Source organism: Heterocephalus glaber, unplaced genomic scaffold, assembly GCF_053883595.1.
Source record: "Heterocephalus glaber isolate CG9 unplaced genomic scaffold, H.glaber_assembly_v1.0 deba00000738, whole genome shotgun sequence".
NCBI lineage: Eukaryota > Metazoa > Chordata > Mammalia > Rodentia > Bathyergidae > Heterocephalus > Heterocephalus glaber.
This window is the reverse complement of record NW_028258161.1, coordinates 16,552,879-16,572,117: the sequence shown is the minus strand read 5'-3', so window position 1 is coordinate 16,572,117 and position 19,239 is coordinate 16,552,879. Positions and strand designations below refer to the sequence as shown.

The following is a 19,239-nucleotide window of genomic DNA, read 5'->3' as shown; positions in this document are numbered from 1 at the left end:
GTTCGATTTATGTAAAGGTCTGGAGAAAGTTAGGGTTTCAGTAGTGAGGCCCTAAGGGAAAGCCCAGTTTGGGAAGTGACAGGGCTCCAAGCCAGGCAGCTCCAAGTCTGAATGACTCTAGTCCTCCTAGTAGGCACCTGTGGGCTGCCTTTGCAATCTGCCATGGAACTGACTCCGCTCACTTCTGTTTCCACTTTCTTTTGGTCCTGGTTGCTGTTCCTGATCAGCAGCACCTTGGTGCTTGACCGCACCCACCCTTCCGTCCAGGCTGTTCCTGCTGTGCTTGGAAGGCTCGCCCTGCATTCCTGCCAAGGCAGGGCCACCAAGAGTCCCCAGCCCTGTGTCAAGCGGCTTGGAAAGAGGGCTGGGGACTCCTGCTGGAGATGACAGGAGTTCTTCTTCAATGAAGCAGGAGATTCCACTATTAAATAGTGCCCCAGTAGATTTCAGAAGACGAGACCAAGCGTAGAGCCACAGTGGGTTGCCAAAACAGTGATTTTAATGCCATGCAATTCCCGGCAATCACACCGTTAAAGTAACCGAAGGGGCCTGGGGATGTGTACAGAGAATGTGCTTGGTAAAGGTAAAGTGTAGAACACCTGCCTGGTGAGCATGAGGCTTTGGGTTCAGTCCTCACCACTGCAAAATAGTAACAATAGAAATTATCAGAGGAAGAAATAGGTAATTTGCCAAGCATTTTTGACAACCTTCCCGCAAATGAGAATCAACTGAGTTTCAAATACAAACATAAAGGACTCTGCCAGAAGCATTCTTTACCCATTTGTCTCTTATCCTCTGACACATAAATGTTCCATGGAGTGATCCATTAATATTAAACAAAGCACTATAAGAGAAAATGCATAATATCCAACCTGACTAAACTAAGGAGCTATGTCTGAATAACTGAGGACAGTGTGATCTCTTCTCTTTTTTTGAGACAGTCTCACTATGTAGCCCAGGCTGCCCCGAACTCTGATCATGCTGCCTTAGTCTCCCAAGTGCTGATATTACAGGCGTGCATCATCATGCCTAGCCCAACACTTTCAACTACTTTAAGGCCAAGAAAAGCTAAAAGTTGGCAAGTAAAGACAGTTCCAGACACTTGGTTATGTAGTTGGTGATGAAATGCTCATTGGCAGGTTCCAAAAGATAAAAGTGATTTCCTGGCAGTACGTGAAGGTCAAAGGTTCCACTGGTTACAATTTTCCAGGCTAAAAATAAATGAAATTTTATTTAATAACAAATAGCACTTGCCAGCTACAAGGAGATTTACTTTAAGATATTGTTTCTGTAAGAGCTGACACCCACTGATAGAGTTACTCCCAAGGGCTCGGGTTCCTGTCCTGAAATTTTTAATTTCTCTAAGACTTGTCAACATACAGTAGCATTACCTAAGTTCCCATTTTACCCAACTCAACATCTTTCCATTTACACTAAGCAGAACCACAAACACGTATTTCAATAAAACACTCAAAACTAGGAAAAAACTTTCACCTTCCATATCCTTTGTGATGTCTTCAGATCCGACAAAGCATGTGAAGTCACAGGAAAGGACAGCCTTCTGGGGTGTGTCAAAGCTGTGGACAGGGCAGAGTGGTCAGCCCTGTCCACAGCTAACAGTCCTCACTGCTGCAGTGACTCCTGTGAAGCGAGGTGGGCCCGCCTCCCCTCCTCCCCTTCAGCTCAGCCCAGCAGTGCAGACATTTCTTTCACTGCTTCCTATCAGAGCTTGCCTGAGCCTCGGCTTGGAACAGGTCATTTTCCAGGACCTCCTGAGTGCTAGAAGATGCGGGTGACACTGGGCTGACGGGGGAAGCTGATTACCAGGAGCACCTTTAGCTGCTGTACCCAACAGCCTATCTGCTCCCCCAGCTCCCTCGCCGTGGTTGCCATTCACAGAACCAGAGTGGGTCCCTCTTCATCTCATCACCACAGCTCGGGCCTGTTTCCTGAGCCAGATGCTGGGTGCTGTGCTGCACACGAGGAGCCAGCATAGTCCCCGCCCTCTGGAGCTGGGGGTGTTGGCTCCAGAGACAGACATGAATTAAACAGACACCTGGGGACAGGTGAGGGAGGGGTAGGGTGAAGGCAGGTCTCCCTGGGGTAGGAGAGTGGACCTGAGCTCTGAATGAACAGGAGAGAAGGAGCCGAAGAGAGAGAGACAGCAGGGGAAGCAGGAAGGGAGGGAGCTCAAATGAATGCCTGCTGCCCAGAGAACTTAAGGATCGGGAAAAAGTACGGTACAAGAGATGGGCAAGAACCACTCAAGTGTAGGCCATGTAGAGGACTGTGGTTGTCAAAGTGATGTCACCAGAAGGATTTCAAACAAGGCACCAGCACTCAAACTTGATAATCATCCTTATGGATATAGGGTGGGGGTGAAGATCAAGACAGGACCCACTAAGGGGGCTCTTTCAGTAGCCCGGGCCACGATTTCTCTTGCGCCAAAGATGTATGAAACAAGGAGGCCACTCCACCTGACAGAGCAAACCCAGATCAGCTGTGTTTGTAAGGCAAAGGGGAAACAGTTCCGTGAAGGGGCAGGCACCTCTAAGAACAGGTGGGGTGTGGGCATGGGCTCCGGTGTGGCAAAATACACCGAAAAGGCGTGTCTAAGGCCAGCTGGACGGTCAGCAGTGTTGGAGACCCAGCGCAGCTGTGTATCAGATGGAGGTTGCTCTGACTCACAGGCCATTTTCCATGGCCTGCACTCAGGGCTCATGAGAAAGATGAGAAGGCGGGGGCCAGAGAGAACGCCCACCTTGAGACAGGCGGGCACCACCTGTTTCATGATCCCCAGGGAAGAATGAAAGCTGAGGCTGGAGCAGGACCACCGAGAAAACATGCTTCCGCAGCCAAGCCCACAACAAGAGCAAAGGACCCAGGGGCGGGTGGTCCACCAGGGTAACCACAGCAACAGCAGAGTGAGACCCACTCAGCTTTACTCTCTGATGACAGAGGAGAGGTGCGCTCACATTCACATCTCAGATTCAAATCAGTCTCTACTGTTTATGTGTAATTGGCTTCCAGTAGAAAATATCAGGCACAGGAGAAAGCAAGAAATCCATCAGGAAACAAAACAACCAAGAGTTAGGTGCATAAAGTCCCAGATGTTGGAACTACCAGACCAGGACTTGAAAACAGGCAAAGTAGAAACAGCGCTGTGCACGGGCTGTGGGTGTGTAAGAGCAAAGCCATGAGCTTTGATGGATGGAAGGGGGGGCAGTGAGTGCAGGGCGTGGACACAGGTGGGGTCGTCACGCCTCTCCAGGTGCTCCGAGCCTGCTCCACTTTTCGAAGCTACTTGTGTAAGCTTCTGGGAGCAAGCGCAGTCCCTGGTGGCCCAATGCCAGTTCCAGGCTTTGGGGGGAAATCAAAGAAACATTGGCCCAAACGTCTGTTCCAGGGACTCACACCAAGAGCAGTCCCAGGCCAACGGAAGCAATGCATGGCAGTAGAGCAGGGTGGCAAAGGGCCAGGTGCATCCTATTGTGATCTTTGGGGAAACAGGACCAGGAAGGGCCATTCATAGGCATAGGTTACTCGGCAGAGTTTGTAGACTATTAGGACTACAGGGAGAGTTGTGAATCTAAATGAGTTCTGGAACAAGGCAGTAAGAAAGCAAACCTAGTGAGCTACTGCTCCCTGCTGTTCACCTCCACATACAGTAGTAAGTAGCCATCTGCTTCTGTTGGTCCTGAGAAAGCTGGGTGTGGTGGTGCACACCTGTAATCCCAGCACTCAGGAGGCTGAGACAGGAACATTGCTGTGCGTTCCAGGCCGGCCTGAACTACACAGCAAGACCCTGGCTCAAAAGACCAAAATAAATGAATGAATAAGTAAATGACAATATTTTGACACTAATTTAATCAATAAATATTATGTGATAGATGATGCGTGTCTATATGGGTTTTTTGTTTGTTTTCATTTTGTTTTTGTTCTTGGTAACAGGGATCAAACTCAGGATCTCCTGCTTGCCAGGCAGGCGCAGTGCCGCTGAGCTACATCCCCGGCCCTCTGTATGTTTTTTAAAAGAAAATATATCCTTGTCATCTTATAGAAATACAATTTCTGTCCCCAGGCTCCATTCAAGGCCAGTACAAATAGCACAGATGGTCCCAAGGAAAATGAAACCCAGCACTTATAATATTGTCTTCCCATACATGCAGCTGGTGAGAACTGCCAATCTATATTTTTCTAGAAGCACACACACAAACAAATTTGTCTCGGTTACTTACCTATATTTACTTAAAATGTTTATGTCTGCCAATATCATGGGAATAGTTTGTTTCAAAAGTTCCTGGTTATCTGTTAAACTCTTTGGAATGCCTCCCAAATCTATAAGGTAACGTTTAACTTGTTCTTCTGACAATTCATGGAGACTGGGAATCGGAATCTTGGCCTTCGACTTGAAACATCAACAAACACAGGCCTGTTATTTTATGAAACACATTACCTCATAAGCTGAAAACTAGCTAAGGAAAAAGTCCTTAAATCAAAGTTAAATGGATTTTATCTACAGGCTGCAGAGGAGAGCGATTTCTTTTCTAAGGTAGGGAGAAGTTCCTCAGTATTTCTAGTGTCATAATGCCATGAAAATGACATTCTGGGCTTCACATCCTAGGCCAGTCTGGGTCTCTCTGCAGAGAAAATGGGGAGGTCAAAGGAGGAAGAGGAAGGAATCGTAGCACTGAGTTCCAAGCTACTTCTGAAAGTTCCACATCACTGTCCCCTCTGAAATTTCAAGGATATTTTCTGGCTCTGATTTGTTTCTTTTCTGAAAGTTGATTAAGTTGTAAGCAGATTAAAAATGAGAGGGAAAAAAGCACTGAAGGTCAGTATGAGTTCAGAGGCGTCAGAACAATGCAGACAATGATCCGGGACCTGCTGAAAATGAAGGAAAGGACACTGAAACAGATTTAGAGGATTTCCAACAGCAAATCGTATCCCTGTCATCGTTTCCATGCTGGAACCAAATTTGCCAGATAGGAAAATCACAGCCTGACTTCTGTTCCTCCACTGCCCTCCTATTTATTCCTCTCTCCAAAGAAAACTAATTTACTTACATAGGGAGGAGTTGCACTTGATGCAAAAAAATGGAGTGGTTCCAGCTTGTATTTTTCTTTCAGGTGCAGCGCAGTCATAAAAGCAATATAGGATCCCAAGCTAAATCGGGGACAGACAAATATGATAGTAACTGTCCAGACCCATGGTAATCCAGGTATTGTGGGCACAGCAATGATCACGTAGTACTCAAAGTGCAGGTTAATTAATAACCGACTTGTAAAGGTATATTTTCAATGACTAATGTTGACGTAAAGTGTTTCAAATACATACTAGATAGTTCAGTGCGAGGTTTGGTACCTCCTTCCACAATGCCGTAGTTTAGGCCTGGAATGTCCCCCAAAGGTCTGTGTTTCTGTCTTGGTTCCTGACATGCTGCTGCTGGGAGGTGGGGGACTTCTAAGAGCAGGGCCTGGTGGAAGGTCTCGGGGTCACTGGGTGTGAAGCTCTGAAGGGCACCATGGGATTCCAGCCCTTCTCTTTCACTTCCTAGTTATCAGTCAGTGGTTTTACTCTGCCATATGCTTATTCCATGATGTGCTGTTTTGCCACAGACTCAAAGTAACAGGGCCAACCATCCACAGACTGACACAAAACTAGAGCCAAGACAAACCTTCTCTATATAAGTTGATCATCTCAGTTATTTTGTTACTATTATGGAAAGCTAACACAGCAGCTTAAAGTTGATTTCAATGTCTCTTTCTCCTTTAAAGATGTGTACTACTTTTCCTCCCTTAAATGATAGTATACATCAGCAGTTCTCAAAGGATGGTCTGGGAACCCTGGGGATTTCTAAGATCATAACAAGTAGCCCTCGAGGTCAAAGCTACTTTCAGGATAATATTAAAGTGTTGTTTGCCTTCTGTACTCTCCTATTCCAGTAAGTGCCTGGTGGACCTTTCCAGAGGCTGTATGGCATGGGACAGTAGTGAATCCAGCCGCCTTCTATTAAAACAGACTTGCCACAGTGTAAAACAATCCTACTCTTCATATTACATTTTGGGGAGGAAATACAGTCTTTATAAAAAGATATTATGTCAACAACATATGATGGGCTGCTAGTGTTATTTTTAGATAAGTTGGTAACTAAAGTTTTCATAGTTGTGCTTTCTACTGTGCTAAATATTGAACAGCTATGTCATACATAAACAGAAGCTCTTCGGCATCCTCAAAACACCTTAAAAACATAAAGGAGGACTGGGGCCGAAAGGTTTGTGAACTTCTATAGATAGTGTACAGATATACTGTGTAGACAAAACTCCCAGAGGCTATTCATTTGTAAGTTGTATATTTCCATGCCCCATAAAAGTGCTGGGAACTCAGTCCTGTGTCCATTGCTGATGGAGTGGGAAGTACAGGTAATTTGGAAAAAGCTTCACATCAAGAGCTTTAATGATGTACATATCATTTAACTTAAATTCTGGAAATTTATCCTAAGAAAATCCTATACTAAATTTCTAAAAGAGTGTTGTTCACAGCAGAAAGAAAATAATTTCCATGCAGCTGAGGAGAGTAATACAAACAAATTGTGAAACAATGTATATTTTCAGGCTGTGAAAGATGTTTCATAGTAATATTTAAGTGATAAAATTCAGACAAAAATATAACGCAGGTCTGTATCATGTAGAATACTAAGGAATCACAAAAGTAAATTGGGAGGGGAAGAGCAGTTGAAGGGAGGGGAGGGGAATGGGAAAAAAAGAAGAATTAAGACGTACTATACACAGGAACAATTCCCTGGGATAAATGCAATCAATATGCATGGCAAACTTGTACTAAAATGTTTTTAAAGCATTGTTTTCTGGATGGTAGGGTAGTGAGTACTTTTATTTTTCAATTTTTGCTTTGCCATATTTATAAAAATTGTATATTATAGTAGGTAACACTGAGTTTCTTACTATATATCAAGTTAAGACTGCTATTCATTTAAGCCCCACAATTAAGAATTATTATTACTTCAGCTTATAGAGAAGGAAACTAATATAGAAACCTAAGGAACTTTCCAAAGGTCACATAGCTACTAAGACGTGGTCAGAACCCCAAGATCTATGACCTAACCTCAAAATTATACAATCCAGAAACATATACTATTTGCATCATTTTAATTTTATAAATAAATGGAATGACTCTTGCTTTTATAAGTCTTGGTTTTTCTGCCTGAAAAGAAAAAAAGGGGTAATTACTATAAAATTTGGAGAGTATTAAGAGTTCTGGTTTGTCATAATTGTTCAACACGCTGTTTATGGGGTGGAGAGGAAAGGCGGAAGGAATTGAGATGTGTTCTGTCCATGTACCAATTCCACACAATGAATGTGATCATTATGCACTGCAGACGTGTACTAATAAAAAATATGCTGTTTAACCAATACAAAAGGTTTGCATCTCACAAAACACAAAGAACAACATTACCCATGAACTTTGATTAAGAACCCCCCCCATCCTTTGAAACAAATTTTAAATACCTATGGCCAAAAAATGCAAATGGTTTATCCTGGACAACTGGCAGCAAAGCATAAACAATTTCATCAACTATCTCATCGATGTCATTTGCGAAAGGTTCTTCAGTCCGACTTTCTCTTCCAGCAAGTCTTACAGAGTACACTGGAGATTGGGAAACACAATGAATAATGAACGAGATACTGTGATGATATAAAACCTTATACTGACATGATATGAACAATCTCAAACATCATAATAATGGTCAAGCACAGTGAAATAAAAGTTTCAAAATTTGCTGACAAGAAAAGCAACATCATGAAATACAACAAACTAAATATCTGAAAACACTTTAACTCCAAATATCTAGAAATGATAGATGAAGCACACATATAATTAGACATCTAGTTTAGCTCACAATAAAGAGAAAACTTAGAAAAGAAAAAAAGAAGAAGTAATTGAAAATTCCAGAAGTGAGTACACATGGATAGGCACCCCTGCCAGCCATCAACTATATAAGAAAAATAAAATGTTGGGTTTTAAGAGTGACCACATGAGCCAGGAAACACGGTATTGGAGTCTGTTAAATTTGGGAGTTAAAACTAAGTCCTCTATAGAAAAAAAATTTATATATTTTTTCCTCCTCATGGCAAAGGGAATAACCAAGAAATTTCTGGTTTTGCCTTGCCTCTGGATAGGGCAAGAGATGGGGTGGGGGGTAGGGGATCTGCCTGGCTTTCATTTTTTAACCAAAGCCTGCAATTATGAAAATCTAAAGTTTATGTATATTATCTTAATAAAATTAAGCTGAAAAAAAACCTCAAAATGAGTCAGAGTGAGTAGCTCTTCAGAAGCAATAACAAGTCATCTCCTGATAAATACATACACAACATAAGCTTTCTAGAGTCAAGAATCATCCCAAATGACTATACAGTTTGTTAGAGCAAAGTCTAACACACTTTAAAGGAATACAACAAAATCAAGTGCCCAACAATGTAAAACTCACAATGTCTAGCATCTAAAACACACCAGACATCCCAGAATCTGGAACACATGACCATAACTGGAATCAGTAGGAGAAGAGGAGTCAAACATGAGAAACAGCTAAGAAATAAAAATCAAGTTAGAACCTTAAAATGGCTATTATAAATATGCTTGATAATGTAAATGAAAGCATGAACGTAGTAAGAGAAAGTAAAGGTTTTTTAAAGACCCCAGTGCAACTTCTAGAGATATGAAGTACAGCATCTGAAATTAAAGAAAATATATCAGATGGGATTAACAACAGATTAGATATGAAGATGTGATAGTGAACTTAGAGCATACAGAAAATGAAGTTTTCCAAAATTAAGTATAAAGGGAACATGATCCAAGAAAAAGTACAGATGACCAGTGTCCTGTGGCACAATATAGATGAATTTTTTCATCATAGAAAACAAGAATACCACAGTAAGAACAACTTCCTCCTTACAGATAAAGGAAATAAAAAGAAAATGTCTAATAAGGGACGATTTAGGGTAGCTAATGCCATGAAAATACTTAAGCACACTAAGCAGCTTTCACTTGACACGTTTTGTCATTGACAGCCAAAACTGAAACCCTAAAAGCAATTCTCCATCTATAAAAGCAGCTGGTTCTGAAAGTCGTTTTCCAAAGATTCCACAGGCTACTGTCAGTTCAGTTTTAAGTTCAATCTAGAGCACAAGATACATTTATCAGCTCACTTTTTTGACTGCTATTTTGAATAATTCTAGTTGTTAACAATATGTTAACATTGACTTTCTATTTTTCAGTATCTTTGAGAGGACAGTAGTTATAATTCAAAAAATAACAGTGAGATATTATGATTAAATTGTTTTTAGCTGTATGTCTTTAAATTAATTGTAAAAGTAAGCATTTACTCTTTGATGTAAAATGTGAAAAAAAATGTCATATTAGTATCTAAACTGAATTGATTCCTTTACAATTTCAGGAGAAATACTTGCCTAATGCTTTAATGGAAGAGCAACAGAGGTGTATAATTGGTATTGATTAAAACTGTAAGCAGCAAATATCACCTAATTTTACAGCTGAGTCTAATGTATGTTTCTTCTTCAAATATTAATGGGCATAAAATTCTGGTCAAGAGAGTGGAAAAAATATCTAGGTAATGGTCAAATAAGACATTTTCTCTTCTCTTAAGAAATGACATGAGGACACTGACTCTGAAAAACTGTATAAGAGCTGAAGAATTATATCATTGCTCTGTAGCTTCTAAGAAATAAATAATGCAATTTTTTGGCTGTCAAAATCCGTCAAAAATATAGATGAATTTTTTTTGAAATGATGAATTTAATAGAACTTATTAGAACTGTCATGGTTCTCGATTTGTTACAGCTTTTGAACTCCATTCCTTCCTGATAGCAGCAATTACACTGGAGCTGGGGAATTTAGAGGGTGTCTTCTCTTTCTTTCTTAATATAGATGAATTTATCATATGTGTAATTTGGAGTTCCAAGGAGAGTAGAAGAGAAGGAAAAAGAAAAATATTTAAAGAAGTAATAGCTGAATATTTCCAAATTTGATGAAAATTATAAAGCCACAGATCCAAGAAGGTCAAAGAAATATGAACAGAATGAACAGTGAAAACCACGACAAGGCATGTCATAATCAAATTGCTAAAAACAAATGAAGGAAAATCTTGAAAAGCAGCAACAGAAAAGAGACATAGATGCAAATGTAAGAATACAACAGATTTCATGTCAGAAACTGTGCAAACCGAAACAGTATAACAAGGGAGGACAACTGTCAGCCTAGAATTCTGTAACCTGTGACAATGTACTTCAAAAGTGAAGGTTAAATAAACATTTTTTCAGACACACAAAGCCTGAGATTCTGCATCCACGGATAGACCTTGAACAATGTGTTGTTCTTCTGGTTTGCATTAGGATGCGAAAGGAAATAGTGCCAATTTCCCCACACAGAGTGGCTCCGGATGACACCCTCTCTGGGCAGACCCTCACAGGAGCCACTCTCGGAGGGGTAATTGGGACTGGGCCAGAGAACAGCAATACTTCAGGGCTTCTACTGTCACCCCACCCGTGACTGTGTGGGCCACCAGCCAGGAAGGCAGAGGGCTAGCCCTAGGCCCCTCTGAGAAGGTGAGCCTGGGATGGATGCAGGGGTCTTGCCCTTCTCGCTAAGAAGCCAGCTGGTCATGCGTAACTGTCAGAGGGGCCGGGTCTAAAAGTGCCAGCATTAAGTCCAGCGGTCTGCACAGATGGTGTTAAAAACCTGTTTACAGAAATAACAGCAGGAAACTTTCCAGATATGGGGGAAGAGTTTAACATACAAATAAGCAAGGAATTTAGAACCCCAAATAGCGCGATCAGAGAAGGACTTCTCCATGACACATCACAGTCAAAATTCCAGAAGCCCAGCACAAAGGCAAAATCACAAGCTGTTAGAGAAAAGCATCAAATCACTTACAAGGTAAAACTATTAGAATTACAGCAGACTTCTCAACACAAACCTTATATGGAGTTACATGTTTCAAGCCCTAGAAGAAAATAAATTCTAACCAAGACTGAAAAATCCTGCAAAACTCTCTCAAAATTGGTGAATAAATAAATATCTCCACGACACACTGTGCCTTAAAAGTTCACGACCACCAAACAAGCACTCCAAAAAATTCTCAGAGAATATCCTTGAGAGAGACAAGCCAACAATGCCAGAGAGTCTAATGGAATGAACATACAGGCACAGTGAACAGGCACATCATAGGGGTGGGGGTCAGCAACAGGGGAAGAACGACACGGCAGGACTAAGTCAGTACCTTTCAAGAACAGCTCTATCTCAACTCCCCGACCAAACGACCCAGATCGGAAGATCAGACACAAAAACAGAAGCAAATGGTATGCTGTGACAAGACACACATTTAATCCAAAAGGATATACATAATCTAAAAATCAAAGGATGGAAAACAATATTTTATGCAATGGTAGCCTCCAAACAAGCAGGAATCACTGTCCTATTTTTCAGGCAAAATGAACTTCAAGCCAAAACTATTCAGCAGAGGGAAGTAGTTCAGTGGCACCTCCGTTGCCTGGCAAGCGCAAGGTCCTGAGTTCGATCCCCAGTACCACAAAAAAAAACAACAAAAACCCCCAACTATTCAGAAGAGGCAAAAAAGAAAAGGTCACTGCACACTGATTGACGGAACAATTCAACAGGAGGAGATAACAATTCTAAATATATTAAGACTATTAGAGTTAAAGACATCATATTACAGTGATATATGCATACTCACATTGACAGCAGCACAATCCATAATAGCTAAATCCTGGAAGCAGCCTGTATGCCCATCACCAGATGAATGGACAAAGAAAATGTGGCATTTATACACAATGGAGTACTACTTTACCATAAAGAAGGATAATTTTGTGTCATTTACAGGAAAATGGATGCACCTTCAGACCATGAGGTTAACCGAAATAAATCAGACACACACGCTTAAATGCCACATTGTTTCTCTTCTATGAAGAGCCCAAAATATTAATAAATTAAAGAGAAAAATAAGAGGCTGATAATAGGAAATAGGGAGATAGAACTTTTGCAATAAAAAAAGAGACTGAGAGAGAGGCGGGGGAAGTAAAAAGAGGTGGGGTGTGTTGTGTACACGTAGCGACTCCCCATGGTGAATGTTCTCATTGTGCACTGCAGACAGGTGCTAACAAAATAATTCTTTTTTAAAAAGAAAGGAGGGAAAGAAGTGGAAAGAGAAAAAGGGGATGAGGGTGGTAAAACAATATGTACATGTTACGTGCTCTGCCAGTTGTGCTGGCCCATGCCTGTAACTCCAGCACTTGGGACGCTGGGGCAGGAAGATTGCCATGAATTCGAGGCCAGCCTGGACTACACACCAAGAAACTGTCTGAAAAAAACTAAAACTAAACTAAACTAAATGTTACATGTTCTGACAAAGCAGATATATACCTTGTGCTTGCATTAGATACAAGACTTTGTAGAGAGGAGAAGGAAAAAGGGAAAAAGCCAGGCACAGTGGCCCACGCCTGCTGATCAGCACTCAGGAGGCTCGGGCGGGAGGATCAGAGTTTGGGGCCAGGTTGGGCTACACTGAGTTCAAGGCCAGCCTGGACACAGCCAGGCCCTATGGAAAATAAAGGGCAGGCAAAGAGTAAGTTCATTGACATTATATACACAATAGGTGTGTCTCTGAGGTTATAAATTTAGTGACATAGAAGCACAGCTTTTTCTGGGGGAATATGGAGGCCCATTCCAAGCATAGAGAAAGGAACATCAAGAAAAGCGAATGAACGATGGGTGTCTTTAGAGTGGGGAAGCAAGATGCGTGCATATCCTGAGACCCAGGCTACCATCTTAAGGGGCGTGGCTCCCGCCAGCAGGGCTGCCTCGGTGGCCATTTTGGGAATGTGTTCATTTTTGGACTTAAAGCCACTGTATCCCACCCCGGGTTTGGGTTTAAGTTTGTCGAGTGAAGCTCTGAGAGATTTTGTGCCCCTTAAGAACCCTGGCGGACTATTATGTTTAGGGAGTGGGGCTAGTGCAGTTCCTGGGATAGAAATGGCATGGTTAGTCTAGGTGTTTCCTGGGCTCAGGAGCTTTGGGCAACACCAGCTTCCCTACCTCCTTACACCCACTATTTTTTTTTTTTTAGTTTAGCACCGTTTATTTGTGATCTCAGCTGTTGTCATGGCTGCTGTGCATCAGCCTGTTCTCAAAGCATAACATGCTCTTCCATTCCTCTCACCCAGGACAGAAGGATCTTCCAGGTGGCACACCAACAGAACAAGGGACTCCGATGATGCCAGCTTCAATGATGGTGCCATCCAGAGAGGGAGAAGGTCAGGGCACATTCAACCGCGGCTTCCAGAGGTTTTGCAAAGGGAGCCTTTGGGGGCCCAGCCTTCTGGCATTCTAGTGCAAGTGCGATTAGGAGAGGAGAGAGAAGGGGACCCAAGGGCAGGCAGGGTCTGGGTCTGGGTCTGGAGGAGGGTGTTCCGGCCCCAGGGCCACGGGGCTGGAGTCCCAGAGACACCCTCTGGGGAAGGCAGCGTAGCAGCCCAGCCTTTCTGTCAGACTAAGGGCCACAGGCTCTGCTGGACTCGGAAGGGCTTGTGCATGTGTCTACAACAGTCAAGAGGAGTCACTTCAGGGGATCAGGAAGGTAGAACAGCAGAGAGGGGAGAGCTGATGAAAAATACCTCATTCCCTTTCTTACCCACATGTGAAGCTGGCTCTGAGTTGCTGGCATGGGGTGGGGGGGCAAGCCTGAGAATCTTGAAAATAAGAGTTCTAGAGCTACGTCTTTGCAGCCTGGACAGAGCCTGGCAGGAGGGCAGAAACTACGACTGCCCCGGAACAGAGAGTAAGGCACATGTGCCTGAGAAGACAGTGCTAACACGGGCTGCCAAGGCGAGCGCCAGGGCCAGAACCAGGGCAGGCGAGTGACTGCTGCTGGCTCTGACGGTCACAGCCAGCCATATGATTATGGACCAACTCCCATGGCACTGTGCCCCTCCAGGCTGGCACCAAGCTGGCAGAAGCAAGGTCTACCTACGAATGCATGGGAGAAAGACTCCCAAATGGTCCGCTGCTAAACGCAGTCACTGGGCTCACTGCTAGTCTTTAATAAGAGCCACATGATGGTGGCATTATTACTAACAGTGGTGATGCCAGTAAGAGGATACTTGGCCCTCTACGAGCTTCCTCCCTGAGGCCCCTCGGTTATGAAGACAACATCAGCCTCCCCACAACCTATTATCCCCCAGGTTACAGCTGGGGAAACCGAAGCAGAGCTGCAGAGGGACTCACCACATACTGATTCAGGGCCACAGGAGACAACTAGAGCTCAGTCTGGACTCCACTGTGGAGCCGACCTGGCAGTTACTCCCACAGCCTTCTCATGACCTGCACCCTGTGCTTGTTCCTGACATTTGATCACTGAAGGAGCAAGCTTGCCGGTGACTCGTCCTAAGGACGGAGCTCTGCTGCCCAAGTCTTCAAGCTTTTCCCCTTGATTCTCCTCCCTCATGTGCTGCCCTGCCTCTCTACAACCTTGGCTGTACACACAAGGAACATGGATTCATCAGTCCTGTTAAGAGGCCAATTTTCCAGGACAAAGAACAGACTGAAACTAACAGGTTAAATAGACGTGCAAAAGGGAGGTGAGGGATGGGCAGGGAAGAGGGCTTTATTGTTCAGTGAAATTACATCGGAAAAAAACCAGCCAAATAAAAGCGCTTTGCCTTAAAAAAAATAAAAATAAAAATAAATTTAGTGACATAAAATAAAGAGTAACAGCATAATAAGGGAAATAAAAATTAAGGAATTTATATAAAATATGACGATAACTGCTAAAGGTGAAAATCTCGACACATCATCAAAGACACACGGCACATATGATAAGGTAGGCCAGGGCAGAGAGCGATCATATTTGACTGAACAATGACATAAATTTAATCCACCTACTTTAAGAAAAAGTTTTAGATTTCCCTGCCCTCCAAAACCAAATTCTATCCCGTATAAAAGGGAATCAAGGGAGCAAAGCAGTTCAGACAGGGGCAGAGAGCATAAACCAGAGAAAGATTTATGCACAGATAAAAATGGGAATAGAAAGGAAGCGGCGGCTGCGTGCGGACACAGGACAGGGTACAGCTCCAAGGCGAGCACACAACAGCGCCCAGCCCACAAGGGTGCGGTCCTGCGGAGCGCGGGGCAGTGCGCACTCGGCACGCTCGCCTCTACGCAGCGGCCGGCGCCAGGCCAGGGGCCGCACACCGCCAGGGGGCCGGAAAGGCAGCGCGCTGGGACCAGGCGCTGAGCAAGCGCGCGTGCGCCTGGCCTCCTCCCGCAGAGCGCCCCTGAAAACCGATCAGTCCCGGGCGGGCCGCAAGGGGAACCACTGGGGAGGGCCCCTGGCGCCGACGCTGGCGGGAGCAGCCGAGGCTGGGCTCCAGAACAACGCAGGGTCTCCAAAAATCATTAACGCGAGTGCTACGCTGTTAAAAGGGCCCTGTGCCTCGTTTTAAAAATTTATCTCTGAGGTCAAAAAGGCAGTACAAAATGCGCTATGGTATTTTAAAAAGTCAAAATTAATAAGATACAGTTAAAGCAGTGGCCAGAGGGACGCTGACAAATAGTTATGCCCAGAAGAAAAACAGGAAAATAAATGAAGTCACTCAACTCATGACTACAGAAAATTATATGGGAAGAATGCAGAATGGAGGAAATACTATAAAAACAAGCTGATGCATTAGAAAGCGTGAAGAAAGGACTAATCAGCTCTAGAAGCTGTTTTGAGGTACTCTATATGGGGGTTCCCGGCTCCCAGTCGGTCCAGGAGACAGACACACACGAGGATCGAGGATCGACGGAGGTGCCCGGGAGGGAGCCCTGCTGGATAGGAGAGAACTGTTTAGAAAAGTGAGATGATTCTAGCCCCTTCCTGCTGGGGAGAGTGTTGGTTACTCACTCCTGTATGGATGAGGTCGAAACTGGCTGAGAGCTACTTCTGAGAAAGCGCAGCTTGCTCTATTCTTACAACACAAGAGACACAAAAATTGCAGCAAGTCAGGAAAGACAGCCAGGTATAAATGCCAAGATTTCAGCCAATGCCAAAGTCTGGCTCCCTTCCCACTCAAGGCAATTCACTTAAATCATGTGGGTGAGAGATTAAGAAATATAAACACGAAATGACTGAGAAAATTTTCTTCAGTTTCACAGTGCTCCAAGAAAAACTCAATGGTATGGGCAATCCGGGCAGGGGAGCCTGGGAAGACAGGGCAGCAGATTCCAGCGGAAATGCAGAGAGAAAAGCCTTTTGAAAACTGAACAACGCTGAGTCAGGAGGATCACTATGCGTTCCAGGCCAGGCTGGACTGTATAGCAAGGCGCCATTTCAAAAACTAAAACAAATTGAACAGAGTCCTGGGGATCTATGGGACAATATCTGTTATTATGCCACATAGAAACAGAAGAAGGAGAAAGGCAGATATTTTTGAAGATATAATTACAAATTTTCCAAATTTAATAAGAATTATAAACCCACAGATCCAAGAAATTCAGTGAACTCAAATACCTGTACATGCCTATCTTCCGCCCCATAAATTACTTAGATTATGATGAAAATTCACATACCTTCCAGTGAATCGTAAATCTTTTGACCCCATTTAGCAAAGTAAAGAGAACCAGCTCCTGCCCAGGGGAAGCAAATCAGCCTGAAAATTGCTTTGGGCTTCGCATATAAGCAGTTGAAAACTTTTTCATTCCTAGGGAAAAATTCAAACACATTTCACATTACAGGTATCAGCTCAGTTCTCCAAACTGACTTAAGTGTATTTTAATGAAAATCTTCATTAAAGGCACACACATTCAGATATAATGTGACTGGCATCTTTTCTAAGAAGAAAGGGAAAAAGGTTTTTATGGTCTGTGTTTGACAATCTGAATATATAAACTGAGACGTAGTTGAAGTAGTTGAGTATCTATGTAGAACCCTTAGCAAGCACATTTTGTAGGTGCAGTGAAGGCGATGGAAATCTGTGTTTGCCTTTTCACCAGTCCGGGAAGAGTTAGTTGCACCCTAACAGTTCAAGGGCAGCTTCAATTTCAATGCCTTCATTAGTGCCAGAGTCACTTTTAATTTATCTAGAAGCTTTCCAGAGCATAGAATTGTCATTCCCCATTGAGTGTGTGATAACCCAGGCTTTTGAATCTACATATAACATTATTGGAAAGTTTATCCCAAGAGCCAGGTAACCAGCCAGTTGATGTTCAGAAATTGTCTTTTTTAAAAAGCCATCCCATTTGTATGTTTGTATTCTCCATAATTTAAACCCTCCCTATAAAGTTCCCAAATTCAACATTACATGTTTTACAAAGATATCTATATATAAAACCTTCCCCAAAAGGAGACCATAAAGCTTTGTATTATGACTTCAAGTCTGTTTTATCTCGTTTTTCCTTTCATTTTGCTGTTACATATCAGTTTGTCAGGTGGTCTTGATAAACATCCAAAACTAACATCTGCTGAGATCGGTCGAGTTGGGCTGCTAAGTGAGGACTCCGTTCTTCCTGCTGTGGTCACTGGAAGCCAGCGTGGGGCAGTGCACATAAACAAGAGGGTCACAAATTCAGCCCAGCCCCGCCACGTAGATGCTTACTAAGACCCTACCTCAAAAGAGAAAATAAGGAAGACAGCGTTTGTGGCTCCAGGGGAAGGCTGAGCTCCATCCTCAGCACCACTGTCTCCCGTTCTCCATCAGGGAGGTGGCTCCTTGGTGAGAGCCTGCAGGCCCAGTTAGGCACAAGTGAAAACACTTTTGGAGGAAAGATTATTTTTGAAGAAAAATTCCTCATCTTATAACTGCTGGTGTAAAGATAAAAGCAAAAGAAAAAGGACTAATTCCAGGTCATTTTCCTTTAAAGAGCATTTGTACAGGAAGCCGTGCAGTCCCTCGTAGCAGACTCAGTGCTAACAGGCCAGCAGCTCGAAGTTAAATCTCTACAGGCATCCACCAGCTTCTTGAAAAAGACTTAAGCACTACCACAGCTTGGTAAAAACTACGAAGAAGTGACTTTCCTAAGCCTTATTTTTTTTTAAGTTCTTGAAGAGTCTAGAACAATTAACTGAATTTAACATTTCTTTAAAACAATTCCTCCCCATGCCTTTGGTTTTTTGAGACAGGGTCTCGCTACATAGCCCAGGCGGGCCTCGAACTCGATGATCTTCCTGCCTCAGCCTTGTGGGTGCCGGGATTACAGGCATGTGCCACCACGTCAGGCTCTAAAATAAGTCTCTATGTTTAAAGCCAAGAAGCCCTATTTTCATCTGTTGAGATTCTTTGTGCGCTAACAGATTTTTTAAAGCGTGTTAGGACAGGAGGAGATGAAGCTGTGCCTGGCTCGAAGACTCTGTGGGATCAAGGCGGCCTTGAAGCCGAAGAACACAATGTTAGTGGCTGCAGAACGAGGAGGGCCCAGGGGTGTCTCCTTCTGTCTGGGGCCCTGTGGGCCCTGGAGCCGGAGCTGCCTCCACTCTCTTCATCTGTGAGTCTCGGGACCGCGGAAACCCCTGCGGCGGGCACTTGAGGCTGCACGAGGGCGCAGGCCGGCCTCTCCCAGGGCCACGCCAGGGGCGCACCCTGGGCTCCGCGCCTCCCCAGCCTCCGGGCTGCTTCACCTGTGCAAAAGAGCCAGAGACCAACAGAACGGACTCGCCGTCTCTCTCCGCCCGTCCGCTTCTGCCTAGTGCTGAGACTCGGTCCGATGTGCTCGCCGCACGGTGACCAGAGGCTGCCGACACGGTCCAGGCCCAGACCCCAGCTCCACCCACCCCCGACCCGCGGCCCACGCCGCCAGGCAGCCTAGCCGCTTTGCGTTCCCTGGGCCTCCTCTTCAGAGAATCTTCCTTGCAAGGCGCGGTGAGGCTTAAGAGCATCCAAAGCGCCCACTCCCGCTTTAGGCGCATACACTAAGGGAAAACAAGCGTTATTTTCACTTATTTGACAGCGGACACAACTGAAAATCAGAAAACAGTAAGTCACTCAGCCAGTTGACAGATCGGGATTAAGACAGACCCTGCTAGGTTTAAAAGCTGCTTCCTTACTTAACCCTTTTCCCAGATCCTCAGCATCAGCACACAAGTGGGTTGCTAACTGGCAGGCGGCAGAAGAGGCTCTATCCCAGCAGCTCTGGAATGGGGAGTTGAGACCCCAG

The 19,239-nt window shown here is 44.1% G+C and overlaps 1 protein-coding gene and 1 non-coding gene across 2 annotated transcripts; one reads left to right on the top strand and one right to left on the bottom strand.

The window, feature by feature from the left end:
• Nucleotides 1-485: 485 nt before the first annotated feature.
• On the bottom strand, nt 486-16,807 carry Olah (oleoyl-ACP hydrolase; the record flags this gene model as incomplete). The annotated part of the gene is made up of 6 exons (XM_021242031.2): nt 486-1,211; nt 1,495-1,577; nt 4,239-4,408; nt 5,067-5,166; nt 7,527-7,665; nt 16,660-16,807. Coding segments are annotated over 6 exons (783 nt in total), but the record flags the coding sequence as incomplete, so codon positions are not given.
• On the top strand, nt 10,375-10,501 carry LOC147829164 (small nucleolar RNA SNORA31). Its single transcript, XR_015449600.1, has one exon. It is a non-coding gene; the product is annotated as a small nucleolar RNA SNORA31 (small nucleolar RNA).
• Nucleotides 16,808-19,239: the final 2,432 nt, after the last annotated feature.